The 22,396-nt window shown below is 48.4% G+C and overlaps 1 protein-coding gene across 1 annotated transcript in view; it reads left to right on the top strand.

The window, feature by feature from the left end:
- LOC140425201 (dynein axonemal heavy chain 11-like) overlaps positions 1–22,396 on the top strand; it is a 755,586-nt gene that overhangs the window by 471,603 nt on the left and 261,587 nt on the right. The window contains 2 exon segments of the mRNA XM_072509215.1: positions 9,572–9,695; positions 19,414–19,556. Of these exon segments, the coding sequence (XP_072365316.1) occupies positions 9,572–9,695; positions 19,414–19,556 (267 nt within the window).

Below are 22,396 nucleotides of genomic sequence, written 5' to 3' on the forward strand. Positions count from 1 at the left end.
GGGAAAGAGCAGGGGTAACACAATTGAGAGATCTGTTTGTAGATGGGACGTTTGCGAGTCTGGGAGCGCTGACGGAAAAATATGGGTTGCCCCAAGGGAATGCATTTCGGTATATGCAACTGAGGGCTTTTGCGAGGCAACAGGTGAGGGAATTCCCGCAGCTCCCGATGCAGGAGGTGCAGGATAGAGTGATCTCAGAGACATGAGTGGGGGATGGTAAGGTGTCGGACATATATAGGGAAATGAGGGACGAGGGGGAGATCATGGTAGATGAGCTGAAAGCGAAATGGGAAGAAGAGCTGGGGGAGGAGATTGAGGAGGGGCTGTGGGCTGATGCCCTACGTAGGGTAAACTCATCGTCCTCGTGTGCCAGGCTAAGCCTGATACAATTTAAGGTGTTACACAGGGCGCATATGACTGGAGCACGGCTCAGTAAATTTTTGGGGGTAGAGGATAGGTGTGCGAGATGCTCGAGAGGCCCAGCGAATCACACCCACATGTTCTGGTCATGCCCGGCACTACAGGGGTTTTGGGTGGGGGTGGCAAAGGTGCTTTCGAAGGTGGTGGGGGTCCAGGTCGAACCAAGCTGGGGGTTGGCTATATTTGGGGTTGCAGAAGAGCCGGGAGTGCAGGAGGCGAGAGAGGCTGATGTTTTGGCCTTTGCATCCCTAGTAGCCCGGCGCAGGATATTGTTAATGTGGAAGGAAGCCAAACCCCCGGGTGTGGAGACCTGGATAAACGACATGGCAGGGTTTATAAAGTTAGAACGGATTAAGTTCGTATTAAGGGGATCGGCTCAAGGGTTCACCAGGCGGTGGCAACCGTTCGTCGACTACCTCACAGAAAGATAGAGGGAATGGAAAAGAAGAAGACAACAGCAGCAACCCAGGCAGGAGGGGGGGGGGGGGGGGGGGAGGGGGAGGGGGGGGGGGAGAGGGGGAGGGGGGTAGGGGAGGGGAGGGGGGGGGGAGGAATCGGACGGACTCTCAGGGATGTTATTGTATATGTATAGGCACTTGTTTTAGGTAATGTATATTGGACTGTTGGATTGTATCTTTGGAGAGTATTTATTCTTGACCAGGCAGTTGCCATTTAGTTTGGTTTTCGTTTCTGTTCATATATGATTTATTCATTTGTTTAAAACTGGCCACTGTTATTTATATTGCTTTATTGTTGTTTAAAAGAAACACTACGAACTGTTATGTTTGGCCAAAAAAAAAGAATGGCAAAGAGGGACAGAACAGCTAGTAAGAGCTACTAAAAGAGTAGACAAAGAAACTTGCAAGGGGCATCAAAACCATAGCCAAACAATTTTACAATTATTATTAGGAAAGGGAGGGTGATCAGTAATAATGTGGCCTCTTGAAACTTGGTCATGGTGGCATGGCCAATAAAATAAGGAAGTAGCCGACATGGTGAATTGTTACTTTGGGTAAGATTTTAACTCGCTCAAAGCCGACTCATAGAAACATAGAAAATAGGAGTAGGAGGAGGCCATTTGGCCCTTCGAGCCTGCTCCGCCATTCATTGTGATCGTGGCTGATCATCCCAACTCAGTAACCTAATCCTGCTTTCCCCCCATATCCTTTGATCCCCTTCGCCCTAAGTGCTGACAGGGGAGTGTTTGGTGTGGCGCAGTTGGGAAGCGGGAGATGGTGGCGGACATCCGAGGGTGGGTCTGGAGCGGTGCGTGGCACGTGCCGAGGGCTGGGGGGTATGGCTGAACGGCGAGGGAGGGGAGCAGGGATGCCCAGACTAGGCTGGCCACATGAAACGTGCGAGGGCTGAATAGACCTGTTGAAAGGTCATGTGAGCTCACTCATTTGAGGAATTTGAAGGTGGACATTGTATTTTTGCAGGAGATGCACCTGAAGTTGGGGGATCAGACGAGGCTGAGGAAAGGATGGGTGGGGCAGGTGTTCTACTTGGGGATGGATATGAGGACGAGGGCGTTAATAAGAGAGTGGCGTTTAAGGTGGTGAGCATTGTGGCCGATCCGGATTTTAGGTATGTGATTGTCAGTGGGAAGTTGGAGGGGATGCCGGTGGTCCTGGTAAATATTTATGCTCCGAATTGGGAAGACATGGACTTCATGAGGCGGGTATTGGGGAAGATTCCAGACCTGGACATGCATCGGCTGATCTTTGCAGGGGGGGGGTGGATTTCAATACGGTCCTGGACCCGGGTCTCGACCTTTCAAGTGTTAAGTTGACGAGAGTGTCGGCGGTGGCTCGGACGTTGAGGAAGTTCATGGAGCTCATGGCGCGGCCCCTTGGAGGTTTGGGAGGCCAAGGACGAAGGTGTTTTCATACTTCTCCCATGTGCACCGGGTGTACTCCCGGATTGATTTTTTTGTGATGGGCAAGGCACTGCTGGCAGACGTGGCCGACTTGGAGTATTCGCTACTTGTGGTCTCTGATCACGCACCGCATAGGGTGGATTAGCAGGTGGTTCGGGGGAAGCCCAATGGCCGCAGTGCAGACTGGATGTGGGGCTGTTGGCAGATGAGGAGGTGTGCGAGTGGGTGAGGGCAGACATTCAGGGCTACATGGAGTTAGTGACACGCGGGAGGTCACAGCTACAAGGCTGTGGGAGGCACTCAAGGCGGTGGTCAGGGGGAGAATTTATTTTGATTCGGGCGCACAGGGCGAGGGTGGATTGGGAGAAGAGAGCTGGTAGATGAGATTTTGCGGATGGACTGGAGACACTCCGTGCACGCTGGAGGATGGTTGTTAAGGGAGCAATAGAGGCTCCAGATTGAATTTGGATTAGTGCTCCCGGGGAAGGCAGTAGGGCAGTTGCAGAGGGCCAGAGGGGTAGTGTATGAGTACGGGGAGAAGGTGAGTATGATGCTGATCCACCAGTTGAGGAAGCAGGCAGCTGCGAGGGAGACCAGTAGGGTGAGGGACGGGAGGGGGAAGGTGGTGACGGACCCAGAGGGGGTCAATAGGACATAGTATTGGTTAGTGGTTAGTACTGCTGCCTCATGGCACCAAGGTCCCAGGTTCGATCCCGGCTCTGGGTCACTGTCCATGTGGATTTCGCCCCCACGACCCAAAGATGTGTAGGCTCGGTGGATTGGCCAGGCTAAATTTCCCCTTAATTGGAAAAATGAATTGGGTACTCTAAATTATTTTTTAAATGAGGCATTTGAGGTCTCTTATCGGAGGCTATAAAAGGTAGAGCCCCGACGGTATAAGAAGAGATACGGCAGTTCTTGGATGGGTTGGAGTTTCCCACGGTGGAGGAGGAATGGGTTCAGGGCCTCGGGGCCCCGATTGGGCTGAGGGAGGTGATGAATGGCATGGGTGTGATACAGGCAGGGAAGGCCCAGGGCCGGACGGGTTCCCAGTAGAATTTTATAAAATGTTTGGAATGGAGCTGAGGCCATTGCTGTTGAGGACGTATAATGAAGTGAGGGAGAGGGGGGATCTTCCCCTCCACACCGTCGAAGGCTTCTATCTCCCCGATTTTAAAGAAGGATAAAGACTCGGAGCAGTGTCGGTCATACCACCCGATACCGCTGCTGTTACTAAGCTACTGCCGATGGTGCTTGCATCACGGATTGAGGATTGTGTGCCGGGGATGAAAGGGGAGGACCAGATGGGATTTGTGAAGGGAAGGCAGTTGTCGGCAACTGTGATATAGGTAACTTAATGTGATTATGATGCCCTTGTTGGAGCAGGAGCTGGTGGTGGTGATGGACGCGGCGAAGGCTTTTGATTGGGTGGAATCGGCATATTTGTTTGAGGTGCTGGGGCAGTTTGGGTTTGGGCAGGGGTTTGTGGATTGGGTCCGGCCATAGTACAAGGTGCCGGTGGTGAGCGTTCAGATGAACCAGGTGGGTTCAGGGTACTTTGGGCTCCATCGTGGGACAAGACAGGGGTGCCCTCTCTGCGCATGTTGCTTTTCGCCTTGGCGACAGAGCCATTGGCAATGAGGCTGAGGGCATCGAGGGATTGGGGGTTGCCGAGCACAGGGAATCGTTGTACACGGATGATTTGTTATGATATATCTCGGACCCGATGGCATTGGAGGGATTATGATGATTTTTGGGGAATTTGGCCGTTTTTCAGAATGTGGCCGTTTTTCAGAATATAAATTGAACATGAGAAAAAGTGAAATGAAATGAAAATCGCTTATTGTCACAAGTAGGTTTCAAATGAAGTTACTGTGAAAAGTCCCTAGTCGCCACATTCCGGCGCCTGTTCGGGGAGGCTGGTACGGGAAGTGAGATGTTCCCAATCAATGCCAGAGGGCAAGAAAGGAGATTTGGGGGGATGCCTTTTAGGGTGGTGGGGACGAGCTATAGGTACTTGGGTATCCAGGTGGCAAAGAGCTGGGCCCAGCTGCATAGACTGAACTTGGCTAAATTGGTGGAGGGAATGAAGACGAATTTTAAGAGGTGGGATGTGTTGCCATCAAAGCTGACTGGGCGGGTACAGACAGTGAAAATGACAGTGCTGCCCAGGTTCCTGTTTATGTTCCAGAACCTCCGTATCTTTGTCCCATGTCTTTTTAGGAAGGTCAGTGGAACAATTTTGGGGTTTGTGTGGGCGGGGAAGGCCCTGCTGGTAAGGCAGGTATTTTTGGAACAGGTGTGTTGCCGAATTTGATAAATTATTATTGGGCAATGAATATTGCGATGGTGAGGAAATGGGCTGTGGCGGAGAGTTCGGTCTGGGGGCGGATGGAGGCGGCTACGTGTAGGGAAACGCATTTGAGGGCTCTGTTGGCACCTCTGTCGTTCTCGCCGGCCAGGTACCCCGTGAGCCCAGTGGTGATGTCGGCATTAAAGGTGCGGGGGCAGTGCAGGCAACATTTTGGGCTGGAGGGCATGTTGCTCTGGGTGTTGATTTGCGACAACCAAAGGTTTGTGGGGGTGTGGCTGGATGCGAGACTTTGAGGCGAGTGGCAGGTGGGAATTGAGTATTTTGGGGACTTGTATATGGGGGCAAATTCGTGGGGTTGGAGCTAGTGTATGAGTTGCCCAAAGGGAATGGCTTTTGCTTCCTGCAGGTGCAGGATTTCGTGATTGCCTCCCTGATAGCCCAGAGACAGATTTTGTTTTGTTGGCGGGACTCTAAGCCGCTGAGGGCAGGGGTGTGGTGGCAGAATTCCTGAGGTTGGAGAAGGTCAAGTTCGTTCTGCTGGGGTCAGCAGAGACGTTCACCCGGAAGCGGAAATCATACATTGATTTCTTCAAGGAGAAATGAGGGGTCAACAAGGGGAAGGGGGGGTTGTGGTGGTGGTAAGGGGGTTGAAATGAGGAAGGTGGGATGTGGTGGGGTGTTGGCGATCTGTGGTTGTTTGTTGGGTTAATGTGTTCTTCTGATATTCTGTGTATATATGTAAACAGCTTTGAAGAAAAGTTTTTTTTGAAAATCCTTTAAACTTTGTCATTTTCCAAATTCCCTGATAGTGCTGATAGTCTTTATGAGCCTGAGCATTTCTTTTTGCCTAGTTAATGCTCCTCCATAAACCTGGACATGAGAAATTTTCCAACGTCCAGATCACTTGGTTGCTCAGAAGGCAGGAAAACCTGGAAATCGGGCAGATGAAGCCGTACCACCCACTATTCCACCCACCCCAGGCCCCATCAGGAATTCATACCAGAGCACTAACAGTGAAGCACTGAGATGAAATACCCAACACTCCCCCCTCCCCCAATCCAATCCTTCATCTTTACCAGATCTCTTTCACATCTTCGTTCCCAACTTATTCCCCAGTCTCCCAAACAGATCAAGGGCCTCATTACAATGTGTCCAAAACTAGCATCTGAAATGTTTAATTGATTTCTCACTCCACACCAATGACAGATTCTCACACACGTCGGATGAACATTGTATCAGAAAATAAGCTAACTGCTGTGTGCAAGATTTGCAGATGGGAAGAGGTCTTTGAAAATGTATCTGTACAGATTATTATTCTGTCCCTAACCATGTACCTGTCATACTTTAGAGAACTAACCTGCAGTTATAGTTCTGTATGGACAGGTTTAGCACAACCATGTTAAATTGCAGTGAGTTAAGAACATAAAACCTTTTAGAAACAAGAAAAGACTTGAACCAATCAAAATTTTGTTTTTTCAATAGATTCTATAAAACGTCCATATCATTGAACTTGCTATTTGAAATCTTCTCCATAAAGAGTTATTTGTGTGAATCATTTTGGTTGTCTCCCTTCAGGAGCTTGAAGACTTCACTGATATCCTTGGAAGTTCTTCTCCAAAGCAATCTAGCCCAGCTCCTTACAATTTCTTCATCACATAAATTGTTGATAACAGTGTTCTTGGGCGTCATTCTCCGACCCCCCGCCGGGTCGGAGAATGGCCGTTGGCCGCCGTGAATCCCGCCCCCGCCGAAGTCTCCAGTACCGGAGATTGGGCAGGGGCGGGAATCGGGCCGCGCCGGTTGGCGGGACCCCCCGCTCAATTCTCCGGCCCGGATGGGCCGAAGTCCCGCCTAGAAATTGCCTGTCCCGCCGGCGTAAATAAAAGCTGGTATTTACCGGCGGGACCAGGCGGCGTTGGCGGGCTCCGGGGTCCTGGGGGGGGCGCGGGGCGATCTGGCCCCGGGGGGTGCCCCCACAGTGGCCTGGCCCGCGATCGGGGCCCACCGATCCGCGGGCGGGCCTGTGCCGTGGGGGCACTCTTTCCCTTCCGCCTCCGCCACGGCCTCCACCATGGCGGAGGCGGAAGAGACTCTCCCCACTGCGCATGCACGGGAAACTGTCGGCGGCCGCTGACACTCCCGCGCATGCGCCGCATTTCCGCGCCAGCTGGCGGGGCACCAAACGCCATTTCCGCCAGCTGGCGGGGCAACAAACGCCATTTCCGCCAGCTGGCGGGGCGGAAATCCCTCTGGCGTCGGCCTAGCCCCTCAATGTTGGGGCTCGGCCCCCAAAGATGCGGAGCATTCCGCACCTTTGGGCCGGCGCGATGCCCGTCTGATTGGCGCCGTTTTTGGCGCCAGTCGGCGGACATCGTGCCGTTGGGGGAGAATTTCGCCCCTTGTCTTTCTACCCTCTAAACAACAGTAATATTTTCCCTCTGATCATGGAACACACTAGCATATGGTGCATCAGAGGTGCTGGACAGTTAACACAGTCTAATATTATTTTGATTTGTAATCTGTCCATTTGCGAATACAACCTATTGACTCTGCCGTTTCTACTGAAGCTAAGTACTATGCTAGTGATTTTGCAGATTCCCCCACTATAATACCAAAGTCTATTTTGTAAGTAGCATTCTGATCCACAGTTCTTTTCTCATTCCTTGCTCCCATGCTAGACATTTATATTAATATAAAATTTTATCTTCCACCCATTGGCCTATTTACTTATAATAAAATCAAAATGCTTATGATTCTGTATATGCTTGTCCATCTATTTTAATCTCTGTCCCACTCATTCAAGTCAATTATATATATATATATATATATATATATAGAATTACATAGGTTTCGAGGGTGACTGCTTGCCCCATTCATAACCTTTTCCAAGCCTGAAAAATCCTCCGTTATAGTAACACACTTCATTATTTTTAAGGCAATATTCTATTGAAAGCATATTTGATCTATTTCTTGACTTTTTACAACTCTCATTAATCACCATTAATTGACCCAAGCAAGGTTCGACCCCGGGTCACAGCGCTAGGGACCCGGGATCGATTCCCAGCCTGAGTCACTGTCTGTGCGGAGACTGCACGTTCTCCCCATGTGTGCGTGGGTTTCCTCCGGGTGCTCCGTTTCCTCCCACAAGTCCTGAAAGACGTGCCTGTTAGGTGAATTGGACATTCTGAATTCTTCCTCGGTGTACCTGAACAGGCGCTGGAATGTGGCGACTAGGGGCTTTTCACAGTAACCTCATTGCAGTGTTAATGTCAGCCTACATGTGACAATAAAGATTATTATTAATAATATGGAACCTGCTCAAACGTTTCCTGAAAATCTAAGTGTATGGTGTCAACAATGGTTTCCCCCACCACCAATCATGTCATTTAATGTCTTCAAAAATATCTCGCAGGTGAGTTCAGCCAGATCTTCATTTCCTAATTTTGACATTCCAAAGTTTGTTTTTCCAGGAGGTAACTGATAGATATCTGAAGATTATTTTGAAGTCTTTTCCTGCAAGTAGTGTTAAGCTCACTAGTCCAAATGCCCTTGGCAATTAAATAATTTAATTATATGAATGTAATGTCAACTAAACCTCATATTATAACTGTTCCACCTACCCTATTGCGCTTATTTCCATTCTTTAGACTATTATACCCTTCTAGTCTATCTTATAAGAAATGTTGCAGTTTAATGTGTCCTCAACTATTCAGGAACATTGGGCGGCACAGTGGTTTGCACTGCTGCCTCACGGCGCCGCGGTCCTAGGTTCGATCCCAGCCTTGCGTCACTGTCGTGTGGAGTTTGCACATTTTCCCCATGTTTGGGTGGGTTTGGCCTCCACAACCCAAAGATGTACAGGGTAAGTGGATTGGCCACGCTAAATTTCACAGCCAGTGGGTGGAGAATCTGTGGAACTCTTTGCCGCAAAGGCTGTGGAGGCCAAATCACCGAGTGTCTTTAAGACCGAGATAGATAGGTTCTTGATTAATAAGGGAATCAGGGGTTATGGGGAGAAGGCAGGAGAATAGGGATGAGAAAAATATCAGCCATGATTGAATGGCGGAGCAGACTCGATGGGCCGAGTTGCCTAATTCTGCTTCTCTGTCTTATGGTCTTATATTCTAAATTGGCCCTTAATTGGAAAAAATGAATTGGGTACTCTAAATGTATTTTAAAAAATAATTCAGGAATATTGCAGATTCCTTCAACACAAACTTACATTCTGAAACTTATTTCATATGCTCCCATTGTTAGGATAAAATACACATCTTTCACCGTCTCTTTTATTGTGTCTCTGGGGTTACAGGGATAGGTTGGAGGTGTGGGCTTAAATGGGGTGCTCTTTCCAAGGGCCGGTGCAGACTCGATGGGCCAAATGGCCTCCTTCTGCACTGTAAATTCTATGATTTCTTATTGCCATTGTTTCCCCTGCCCCCCCTCCCCCACACACATGCAAACACACCATTCACTGTCCCTGATGGAAGTGATAACTCCCGGGGGGGTGTATACTTGCCATCTGTTTATATGACGAGCAACTTAAGTTTGATTTTCTGTTCAGTTGAATCTATGGACATCCAGAATTTGTGCATACCTGGATTGTAAATCTAACATTTAAGTACATGAAGAGAGGGTAGTTACAGAATTTATCAATTTATTTTTAGGTATTTTATCCCTTTTTCACATACTGATCTGCAGCTGAGAGAAGAGGCAGGTGGTCACAGGTCTCTGCCAGAGCACTTCTGTGACCAGCTGTTGAGGGCAATGAAGGTCAACCTAATACGCATCCCTTGCACAGTTACCCTTTTCCCAATTGGTCAGACATGACGCTGTGTTTCAAAACTTGCTGACTTTCAATTCTCGTTATCATAGTCTTCTGTGTTGCTCTCTTATGGATTGTGGCATTGGGTCACTCCTTTTTAGTAACATTGTAATGTTTCACCTTCTGCTCCATTTAGGTTGATCTTGCTAATTTGTACATCAAGACTGGAGCCAAAAACCTGCCAACAGTCTTTCTCCTGACAGATGCTCATGTTCCAGATGAACGTTTCCTGGTCCTGATCAATGATTTGCTGGCATCAGGTAAAGAAACTAATATTGCGGCACAGGTTCCATTTCCGAATACAATCAGTGTTTGCGAAGTGCTGCCAGACCTCTGACGGTGCATTGAGCATTTTGATACAGCTACACCTTCACACAGGATTTCCCTCTGATAAAGCCAGCCAAGATTGTCAGTCTACAATGTGGTGAACTGTATCAATTTCAAACTGCAAAATAAATGACTCTGTGAAAATGCCAATGAAGGGTCAATGGTTGGTAACTGAAATAAAACACTCTTTGTTCTACCTCTATCCTCACTGAATTGAAATTCAAACTTACCACACATTGCTGAAAAAAAGAGAGATGCTCCGTAAGCTTTTCATCTCATCAGGATAGCCCGCAAGAAATTGTAATGGGGAACAACTATTAATACTGCATGTGGTAAATGAATTTCAATGCTGGTGTGATGCCAGGTGTATAGGCTGCATGTCCCAATGATTGGCAGATCATAACACACAGCACATCCCTTCGGCAGTTTGAAAAATGCGAAGCACTGATTACCCAACCAGTCCGTGCTAGTAAAACTCAAACGTAGGCTGTGATTATGCGTTCGGCGCATGTGCAAATGGCGACGTGAACAGAAAATATTGTGACACTTGGAAAACGAAAATCTCGCTGGTGAGATTTTGTTTTTCCATTCTTCCTGCCCCCCATCAGTGGTGAGGTTCCCAACCTTAAATATAATGAGCGGACTTCCCTGGCATAATATCTCCCCCCCCCCCCCCCCCCTCCAACATTTAGAATTCCACAAGATTTACAGCTACTTTTTAAAAACAGGAACTAGGTGAAGGAGACCTGCTGGAGGAGCACGGTTAATTATAACCCAAGGTGGTGGGGGGGGCATGTACATGCCCAGGTAGTACCCTGACACTGCACTCTAGCATTGAACGCTGGCAGTCAGGGGTGCCCCTCTAGACCGTTCTATTTGGGAGGGGGTTTCCCCGTGTCCATGGGGTGGGGGAGTAGCTCCTCTGCTTTCGAGGAAGCACTTGAGAGAGGAGAGGCAGACTCATAAAAAAATTACGCCCAAGAAAACATCTACTCCCCTGAGTTAATAGATCCCTACAGTGCTATAAAAATAAACAATCTGATTCACCCCTTTGAAACTGCTTTGACCTGTCAATCAGTAAAGCTTTCAGCAGACAATGGGGCATGAAACTGAATGTAAACAAAGCAGTTCAAAGCTTCCAGTCTTCGATGCATACACACTTCTATACTTTAGAGGTGGGTGTGTGCTCCTGGCGGTACCAGAGAATCCACCACCCATGAAGGACTTCCCTCAGCACCTCGAAGGCAATTGTTGGGAGGGTACTTACGACCTAGGACTGCAAACCGCCAGGTCCACGTTCCTCAATACTGGCACCAAATTATGGCTGTGTGACTACTGGCTTGGGGCGGAGGGGAGCGTCACGGGTGGGAGGTGAATCGGACTTCCAGCCCGCTAATCACATTGAGGTGAATGCTTTTTTAATATATATTTTAGCCAAACTTATGTAAAAGGATACAAAACAGAAACAATTCGGGGAACAAACTCCCCAACACACAACTATACAGTTTGTACAAATGTTTCCCTTTTTCGGGTCATATGTACCTGTGTACCTACTTGAGCTGTGTGAGGCTCATCCGTGTGCACGAGGAGGTCTAAAGTATAGAGGTCACATTTACCCTTCATAGCGCCTCACTCCATATTCCCCAGTTTATCTCCTCTCCCACTACTGCTTAATCTTGACCACTTGCTCACCTCCCTGCTCTCCCAGCCACCCATATATGTCCCCGATACGGCCATGCCCTTCCACATCCGGAAGCAGCGTTCATTCCAATAAGGTGTACCTTGGCAACCTGGGGAACTCTTTCCAAACCTTCCACACAAAGTCCCTTACCTGGAGGTACCTAAACTCACTTCCTCTCGGGATCTCTACCCTCTCATCAGTTCCTCTATACTGGCAAACCCTGAACCAGACCCACTTCTCTCCACTTTCTATACATAACATCTATCTCCCCCCGCCGCCCCCGCTCAAAACCGTGGGTTTCGCATAACGGCACCAGCACTGACATCCCTTCTATCCTGAAATGCCTCCTCAGCTGGTTCCAGATTGTGGACTGCACCACCGGGCTCTCTGTATTTCCTCTGCGCTATTGGCAATGCTACCGTCACCATAGCCCTCAAGCTAGACACCCTACATGATTTTTCCTCCATCCTAACCCATTCTGCTCCCTCTCTTTCCCATCACCACCTCACCTTCTCCACATTCGCTGCCCAGTAATAGTGTAGCAGGTTCGGCAACACCAATCCTCCCTTCTACCTTTGTCTCTGTAACAGGATCCTCTTAACCCTTGGCACCTTCCCTGCCCATCCAAAGTCTGAGATAATCATATTCAGTTCAAAAGAAGGCCTTCGGTATAAAGATTGGGAGTGTCTGGAATATGAACAGGAACCTCGGCAGAATGTTCATCTTCACCACTTGGACCCTGCCTGACAGAGTCAAGTGCAGCATGTCCCACCTCTTCAGATCCTCCCTAACGTCCTCCACCAACTTTGTTAGATTCCATTTATGTTGCATCGCCCATTCCCTTGCCACCTGAATCCCCAGGTATCGAAACCTGTCTCTGGTCACCTTGAATGGCAACCCCCCCTAGATTGGCTGGCCAACCCAACTCGTTCACTGGGAACACTTCACTTTTCCCACCAGTTAGCTTATATCCTGAAAACGTCCCAAACTTCCCCATAGGCCCATGATCCTTTCCATGCTCTCCAACGGGTCCGAAACATACAATAGTAGGCCGTCTGCGCATAGCGACACCCGGTGCTCCCTTCGTCACCTCGTAATCCCTCGCCACTCTGTCGATCCCTTAAGAGCCATTGCCAGGGGCTCTATCACTAGCGCAAACAACAGTGGTGTCAGCGGGTACCCCAGCCTTGTTCCCCTGTGCAATTCAAAGTTTCATGAGCCCATATCGTTGGTCTGCAAACTCGCCTTTGTGCCATGTAAAACAAGTGCGCCCAAACCCCAAACTACCCAGGCTCACAAACAAGTACCGCCACTCAACCCGGTCAAATGCCTTCTCTGCGTCCATGGACACCACTACCTCGGGTACCTGAGCTCCCGAAGGGGTCATGATCACATTTAACAATCTCCTTATATTACTAGAAAGCTGCCTGTCCTTTACGAAACCTGTCTGATCTTCCGCCATCACACCCGGGCACAACCTTCCATCCTTCCCGCCACCAACTTAGCCAGCACTTTCACATCTGTATTTAATAGCAATATGGGCCTATACGACCCACATTCCAACACGTCTTTCCCCTTCTTTGGTATCACTGTGTTGTTGCCTGCATCATCATCTATGCAGCTCACCCTTCTCCAACGCCTCATTAAACGCCCCCAAGAGATGTGGCACCAGGTCCATCGCGAACTCCTTATAGAATTCCACTGGATAAGCATTGGACCCCAGGTCCTTCCCCGACTTCATACCCCTTATACTGTCCAATACCTCCCTCAGCCCAAGGGCTTCTCTAGCGCCTGCCTCTTCTCTTCCTCCAGCTGTGGAAACTCCAGTTTGTCTAAAAAAAGTCCCATGTCCCCCTCTTCACTCCCTGGGTCCGCCCTATACATCTCCTTATAATAATCCCTAAATGCCTCGTTTTACTTCCCCGGCTCCGACACCACATCCCCAGCTCCAGTCCGTATCTTCAATATTTCCCTGGACGTGGCCTGCCTTCGTAGCTGATGCGCTAACATTCGACCCGCCTTCTCCCCGTGTTCGTACTTCAACCTCCTTGCCCTATGCAGCTGTCCTACCGCCCTCCCCGCCGACAACCTATCGAATTGCCTCTGCAATTTGTTTCCTCCTCACCACTCCCTCCATGGTGGGCGCCCTCACGTACTCCCTATCTCCATCAACTATCTCATTCATTAGCCGTTAATATTCCTCCCTCCTTTCCCTATCCGCATGTGCCTTGAACGAGATAATCACTCCCGTGCCACCGCTTTTAGTACCTCCTAAAATGTGGCCGCTGATACCTCCCCGTTTTGGTTCAATTCTATATAATCTTTAATCACAGTCCACACTTTATTGCAAAACCCTCTATCAGCCAACAATCCCGAATCGAGCCTCAACCCCGGCCTCTGCTTCCGTCTCGATCCAAGCTGAATCTCCAGCCATGATCTGCGATTACTATCCCCCCGTACTCTGCCCTCTCCACCCTGACCAAAACCTCCCGGTTCACCACAAAAAAGTCAATTCTTGAATACACCCTATAAACATGTGCGAAAAAGGAATACTCCCTTTCCCATGGGTTCTTAAAACGCCACGGGTCCACCATACCCAACTTTTCCATAAACCCACCCAGCTCCTTTGCCATTCGTATCCTGCCCATTGACCTGGGGCTCGATCAGTCTATCCTCGGCTCCAGGACACAATTAAAATTTCCTCCCATAATCAATTGGTGCGTGGCGAAGTCCGGGATTGGTGCAGCAACCTCCTCATAAAACCTACATCATCCCAATTCCGTGCATGCACAATCACCAACACCACCTACATCCCCTCTAATACCCCACTCACAATCACATATTTCCCACCCGGGTCCCTCAATTCCTTCTCGCTTACAAACCCCATTTTCTTACTCATCAAAATGGCCACCCCAGCAACTTTGAATCAAAACCAAGTGGAGAACGTGTCCCACCCACCCCTTTTGTAGCCTAACCTGGTCCTTCAGCTGGAGGTGCATCTCCTGCAGAAAGACTTTCGCCACTTTTAAACTCCTGAGGTGCGCTAAAACCAGAGATATTTTCAGGTCCATTGAGCCCTCGCATGTTCCATATTAACAGTCGTACCGGGGGTTTACACCTCCATTCCCTCTCTACATCTACCATCCTCCAATTTTGGCTTTCCCCAGGTAATTTCATCCTATACCTGGCCATCCAAGATGGCCCCTTTCTCCGCCGCTGACCATGTTTCGTCTTCTAACTTGCTGCGTCGCATCTCCCACTCTTCACCCCCCTACGGCCACCCCTCTCGGCCTTCTCCCCCACCTCACTTCCGTTCACCAGCATTACCTGCCAACGTGGCAACTTCTGCCTAAAGGCTCCTCATACTGACCCCCCCCCCCCCCCCACCCTCACCTCTTTGTTCTGTGAAGAAGGTTCCCCACTGACCTCACATTCCTCCACCCAAACAAAGACTCATCTCAAACTACAGCTCGCCTTCCCCAAACATAAACAAAAAGAAAAATCAGCCACAGGCAGCAGGACGGCGGAGGGAAAGGTGGGGGTGGGGAGTGGGGGATGGGGGGGGAAGGGGACAGCCGCCCCGTTACAAACGTTTCACCCCAGCTAACCTTTGCCAACCCAACAGAAAAAGAAGAAAACCCCTCCACATCAGAGAAAAGAACACTCCCCTCAACCTCTACTCTACCCGCATTCTCCATTATTCCAGAATGCCAGCACTTCCGTCTCCCAACATTGTTCATTTCTTTCCCAGTTTGTCCTCCTTGATAAAGTCATTGGCCATCGCTGGCTTTGAAAGCAGACCAAGGCAGGCCAGCAGCACGGTTCAATTCCCGTAACAGCCTCCCCGAACAGGCGCCGGAATGTGGCGACTAGGGGCTTTTCACAGTAACTTCATTTGAAGCCTACTTGTGACAATAAGCGATTTTCATTCATTCATTTTCATTCTGGGGTCTCAAAATAATATTCCCGGCCTTCATAAGTCACCCATAGTTTTGCCGGATAGAGCACCTCAGACCTGATCTGCCATTGATATAACATTGTCTTGGCCATGTTGAACCCGACACGCCGTTTTGCCAGTCCAGCTCCAATGTCCTGGTAAATTCAGACTTTATTCCCCTCCCATTCGCAGTTCCGTTTTCCCTGGCCCACTGCAAGATCTTCTCTTACTCCACAAATATGTGGAGTCCAACGATCACCACCCGCGGCGGCTCCCGAGCTCTTTATTTCTGCCTCTGACCACCTCAGGGGGCCTTGTCCAGCACACCCTCCGCCACCAGCCCCACCAGCATCCTCGAAACGTACCTCATGGCACTCGCACCTTCCACTCTTTCAGGCAGGCCAACTATTCGCAGATTCTGCCTCCTCAACCTGTTTTCCTGTCCTACATCTTTGCTCTCAATGTCTTGCAAAGGTCTCCTAAGAGCTCCGCCTCCAGTGCCATTACTCTATCGCTGTGTTCAGAGATCACCCTCTCAATCTTTCAGATCTGTGACCCTTGAACCTCCAGTCATTTTTCCACCCTCTCCATTGAGCCCTTCAGGGATGTCACAGCCCCTTCGATGGCCTTTGATCTATCCTCCTGCATATCCTTCCTCTGCTGGCGGAACTCTTCCTTGATGAAGGTCATCAACCTTCCCACCTGGGGCTTTCTAACGTGCCCTGACCCTTCCCCCTCTGCCATCTTTCCACTAGCTGCTACGCCACAGGTCTTTTCCAATTCCGTGGCCAGATCGTTTACCTTCTGCCAGGTTTGGTAACCAGCAGACATGCCTCTCCCAGGGGGAACTTCTCCGACCTACAGTTACACTTTTCCTTCAAAGTTGCTCCCTATTTTGGGTAAAAGGAGCTCTTTTCTACGCCTTCAGGCAGGAGCTGCCCTGTGTGCGACCGCTCACACCAAGGCCGGAAGTCTCCAAATAAATGCTTATTAGTGCTTTGCATGTTCCTGCTAGCGTGGGGCGGGAATCCCATTATGGCCAGAGGGGTGGGCCCGGAGGCTCACGACGGGTTTGACGTCTGGCACAAATCTCGATTTTGGGCCAATGCGCTATTCTGTGGCTGATGGCGAATCCCACTTCTAGTGGATGGACCCGGAGAACCTCGGCCATAGTTCTGTAAACATTCTAATTGAGCAATATTTGACCTAATTTAGGTATTTCCCCCTCACATTTCTGTGAATCATCTTCCATGATGTTTCAAACACTATGGGGAGATTTCCCCCCACCCATTTTCAGTGGGCAGGAATGGTGGGGAATTGATGGGAGTCCGACAATGGCTTAACACAGCAGGAATTCTTCCGTCGATTGTCCCTGCCCCCAACCTGTGGCTTAACAGGGTTCCCGCCAGGCAATGACAGGAACCACATTGGAATACATTGGAATATAATAAGCAGGCCTCCCACTGCAATACTCCCCAACATAGGAAAGTCCATCTCTTCCCAGTGGCGTGACGTCATGTTGGTGTGGTCTACAACAGGTTTTTAAAAACTGAACTGTCGAGAACAGTACCTGATGGGGGTGCACAGGAAGTAAAGCCCCAGGGGAGAAAGGGTCATGCCTGGGAAGTACCCCACCACTGCCCTGGCACTGCACCCGACACTTGCCCTTGGGGAGGTGCCGGGGGCTCTGTGTGTTGCTAACTTTGCCTGAGTTCAATTGCTCTGTTTTATTACCTTTGCTCTTGAGTCGCCAGGTATCTTTATGATGCCGCCACGAGGTTCAAGTCCGAGTAATGATCAATAATCCAATACACCGATTAGTAAGGTTTAAATCAAAGCACATTTATTATACACAGTAATCGCTACTCATGCACAAATTCTACGTCTAAGCTACTTCTACAACTAACAGGCCTATACTTAACTTGGAACTGGCCCACCAGGTCAGGGAAACAAATGGCCTTTTGTTTGGGTTCTGAGCCTGCGGGATTCGAAGTTGATACAGATTGGTAGCTAGGAGCACCTATCTCGTAGCGAGCGTTGAATTAAGACTTACGGGTTTGATCTTCACTTCTCCGGTCACGGTCAATGTTGGTTCGTTGTTGCTGGGTGACCCGTCCAGGAAGAAGAGCGTGACGAGAGCGAAGAGGTGAAGAAGAGAGCGATTTGAACTTGAGGCTCAATTCTTATAGTCCCCAGGGGCTTCCCGCCTTTCGGGGCGGACCCTGTACCTGGTCCCAAGTGATTGGACTTTGTCCCAATCGCTTGGTTCGATTTTCTCCAATGCTGGAGCGGTTCCCTGATCGATGGGCGGTCTTGAGGTGCTCGTTCACCTCCTTTTGTGTAGGCTCCTGCTGGCGCCAAAGAGCCTGGTTTTGCTTTGTGTGTCTAAATGTTGCTTATTGTTCCCGGGGATTGCTCATCAGTGTGCAGATGGCTGTTGTTTTGTTATGCTGATGGTTGCTGGTATTGATAGTGTCTGGCCTTTCCAGAGGTAAATGCACAGCCAACCTGCAGCTGCTCGTTTTTGTCTTGTTGGCTGACTTTCCCATCAGCCATTGCCGTTCACCATTTTGAATCGGGAGGTGGCCATTTTAAGTGGCTACATGTGTCAGTGGGGGCTTTCTTTTATTCTATAATTAACTTTTAGACATCAGGGCACCCTTTCAGTCAAGAGCCAAGGTTGCTGGAGGGCCGGCTCTGAATGAGCCCATCCTGCCAGCATGATGTCATGGGATCCGCATTCTTGATTCTTTTGGCTATTTTGACTATGTGTCAAAACATTTGGCAGGAATGTTTTTCCCACCTGCTTTTCCCACCTGAGTTGACACTTGGTCAAAAAATGATAAAATTCTGCCCGTAGTCAAAAAATAAGAAAATTCCATCCTATAAAAAATGCTGTGTGTGCTTTGAGGAGAGAGGGACAACAAACAACACAAATGTAGATTAACAGCTTACGATGTGTGGTTAACAGAAAGCTCGAGAGGGAGACAAATATGGACTTACTTTATTGCTGGGCTTTCTGCGTGCTCTTGATTTTCTATCCACTTCAGTCAATTGGTGGAAAATCATGTGCTCACAGGAATAGATGTAAAAACCTTAGTCTGTAATTCTATGCACTCTGACTTCATGCTGTGGAATTTTGTACTGACTCTCACTTGGCGACACAATTCAATGAAACAGGTTTCGTCCCTTGTTATGCACCACATTGTACTGCTCTCCTCGCAGTCTGCATCCAGTTGCAAATCAGAGAGGTGAATTGGCAAAATTATTAACATATTATACTTAATGATACTATGCCATATGCCATCACTAATCATTGCCAAATGATTGCTGTGATCATGCTGCATCAAGTATACTGTAGTTGGCAGAAGTACAAATAAATGGCTTTAGCTGTAAAGTAGAATGGATTTGCATGAACTAGCAGGAATTTTGTTGTTTTGACTGATCTCAATATGTAGTCAAAATGCAGTGAAATGATTTCTTGTGTTCTGAGATGGGGTGGCTGTAATTCAAGAGACTCAGGGGGCATTTTCAAAATGTCATTTTGGAAGCACTTGAGAATGAAACAAACTGCAGATTACTCTTTTCACTGTAAGGCCATCTTCCAGAATTTTTAAAAAGGAAGGAAAGATAAAATGATGATAATGTGCTTAAATTAATATTTGAAGAAAATAATCAAGTTTTCTTTTGAAAATATTGAGGGCGGGATTCTCCGGCCTCCCAGCTTCGTGTTTCTCGGTGGCAGGAGGCTGCGTGCTGTTTGCTGGCGGTGGGATTCTCTATTCCCACTGCTGTCAATGGTAATTCCACTGAAGCCATCCTCCACCGCAGGGAAACACGCAGGGTATGGGGGGTGGAGGGAGGGGGGGTGCTGCTGCCGGCGGGACCAGAGAATCCCGCCGCCGATGAACAGCCAGAGAATTCCGACGTTAGATTTCATCTCTGCCCGAAATATCAGCGGAAAGTTTACTGTTTGCATTGTCACCTTTTTGGTCAGATTTGCAGAATCACAATCCTGATTTATTTTAAACAGGTGAAATTCCAGATCTGTTCAGTGATGAAGAAGTTGACAACATCATTGGTGGCTTACGTAATGAGGTCCGCGGCCTCGGGTTATTGGATAACAGGGAAAATTGCTGGAAGTTCTTCTTGAACAGAGCCCGGCAGCAGCTCAAGGTATTTATGCTCTACATAATAAAACAAAAAGCACAGCAAGTTTTCTTTTCCCTTTTGAAGAAACTGCAGAGAATTTTTAAACTGTAAACTTAATATGTTCATTCCTAATCAAGTAGTTTTTGGAATTTTAGATTAATTTTTAGTTCACTTTCAATTGGAAAATTGATTTTTAATCCAGTTGCTTAGTTCTGTCGTCTTGCAGGTCAGCTAGCTGGAGTCCCAGCTCAACAGCGAGTCGATCGCAACTTGTGATTCATGGAAAGTAAAAGCTTGATTTTGCAAGTTTGACATTTTCATTGCAGAATTGTAATAACCTTATCACCAAATCTCAGAAATCATGACTTGCAGTTCTTATTGTGAAAATATCTAATTTGATGCTTGTTAAAACATGGCACCAGCTGGATACTCCGTTTCACAATGCTCCAAAGAACATCGGAGGGGTCAACATTGGTGTGTCAACTCCCCCCCCCCCACCTCAACAATGCAAGACCTGCCCACCCCACCCCCCATCAGAACCCCCCCTATTTTGAAATCCCTCAACAGAAAACTCCATTACACAGACCCCCCAGCAGAGACCACCCTGTAAGAGAGACCTCTGCCTGGAAGACCCCATAAGAGGCCCATGACTGGAAACTAGAGAGCAACAAACAACACAGAACAAAGAAAAGTACAGCACAGGAACAGGCCCTTCGGCCCTCCAAGCCCGTGCCGACCATGCTGCCCGACTAAACTACAATCTTCTACACTTCCTGGGTCCGTATCCCTCTATTCCCATCCTATTCATGTATTTGTCAAGATGCCCCTTAAATGTCACTATCGTCCCTGCTTCCACCACCTCCTCCGGTAGCGAGTTCCAGGCACCCACTACCCTCTGTGTAAAAAAACCTGCCTCGTACATCTACTCTAAACCTTGCCCCTCTCACCTTAAACCTATGCCCCCCTAGTAATTGACCCCTCTACCCTGGGGAAAAGCCTCTGACTATCCACTCTGTCTATGCCCCTCATAATTTTGTAGACCTCTATCAGGTCACCCCTCAACCTCCGTCGTTCCAGTGAGAACAAACCGAGTTTATTCAACCGCTCCTCATAGCTAATGCCCTCCATACCAGGCAACATCCTGGTAAATCTCTTCTGCACCTTCTCTAAAGCCTCCACATCCTTCTGGTAGTGTGGTGACCAGAATTGAACACTATACTCCAAGTGTGGCCTAACTAAGGTTCTATACAGCTGCAACATGACTTGCCAATTCTTATACTCAATGCCCAGGCCAATGAAGGCAGTTCAGACAGAGTCTGTGAAAAACATCACTGCTTTAAAACTCACTTGTGCAATACACCTCTGGCTCAGAGGAAGCAACACCTGTCAATTCCTGGAGAAGAGAAAACCAGTCAGCTGGGTTTAAACCCCCTCAGATCTTTGATCTGAAAGTCTTTCATTCATATCTTTGTGATTCACCTGGCTTTGATTGACAGCTTCCACACACACAGCTACCTACATTGTTTCATTCATTGCCCTTCACACTAGAGTACCCAGCTGTAAAACTAACCTCAATGTTTATAAACATCTAGCTATGATTGATAGTCTGATGCCACATCAAAGACACTTGCTGAGGCCTTGACAGAAATCTTTGGATCCTCACTGTCTTCAGGTGATGTCCCGGAGGACTGGAGAATAGCCAATGTTGTTCCTCTGATTAAGAAGGGTAGCAAGGATAATCCAGGGAACTACAGGCCGGTGAGCCTTACTTCAGTGGTAGGGAAATTACTGGAGAGAATTCTTCCAGACAGGATCTACTCCCATTTGGAAGAAAATGGACGTATTAGTGAGAGGCAGCATGGTTTTGTGAAGGGGAGGTCGTGTCTCACTAACTTGATAGAGTTTTTCGAGGTCACTAAGATAATTGATGCAGGTAGGGCAGTGGATGTTGTCTATATGGACTTCAGTAAGGCCTTTGACAAGGTCCCTCATGGTAGACTAGTACAAAAGGTGAAGTCACACGGGATCAGGGGTGAGCTGGCAAGGTGGATACAGAACTGGCTCGGTCATAGAAGACAGAGAGTAGCAATGGAAGGATGCTTTTCTAATTGGAGGGCTGTGACTAGTGGTGTTCCGCAGGGATCAGTGCTGGAACCTTTGCTGTTTGTAGTATATATAAATGATTTGGAGGAAAATGTAACTGGTCTGATTAGTAAGTTTGCAGACGACATAAAGGTTAGTGGAATTGCGGATAGCGATGAGGACTGTCAGAGGATACAGCAGGATTTAGATTGTTTGGAGACTTGGGCGGAGAGATGGCAGATGGAGTTTAATCCGGACAAATGTGAGGTAATGCATTTTGGAAGGTCTAATGCAGGTAGGGAATATACAGTGAATGGTAGAACCCTCAAGAGTATTGAAAGTCAGAGAGATCTAGGAGTACAGGTCCACAGGTCATTGAAAGGGGCAACACAGGTGGAGAAGGTAGTCAAGAAGGCATACGGCATGCTTGCCTTCATTGGCCGGGGCATTGAGTATAAGATTGGCAAGTCATGTTGCAGATGTATAGAACCTTAGTTAGGCCACACTTGGAGTATAGTGTTCAATTCTGGTCGCCACACTACCAGAAGGATGTGGAGGCTTTAGAGAAGGTGCAGAAGAGATTTACCAGAATGTTGCCTGGTATGGAGGGCATTAGCTATGAGGAGCGGTTGAATAAACTTGGTTTGTTCTCACTGGAACGACGGAGGTTGAGGGGCGACCTGATAGAGGTCTACAAAATTATGAGGGGCATAGACAGAGTGGATAGTCAGAGGCTTTTCCCCAGGGTAGAGGGGTCAATTACTAGGGGGCATAGGTTTAAG

This window comes from Scyliorhinus torazame, chromosome 6 (assembly GCF_047496885.1).
Source record: "Scyliorhinus torazame isolate Kashiwa2021f chromosome 6, sScyTor2.1, whole genome shotgun sequence".
Taxonomy (NCBI): domain Eukaryota; kingdom Metazoa; phylum Chordata; class Chondrichthyes; order Carcharhiniformes; family Scyliorhinidae; genus Scyliorhinus; species Scyliorhinus torazame.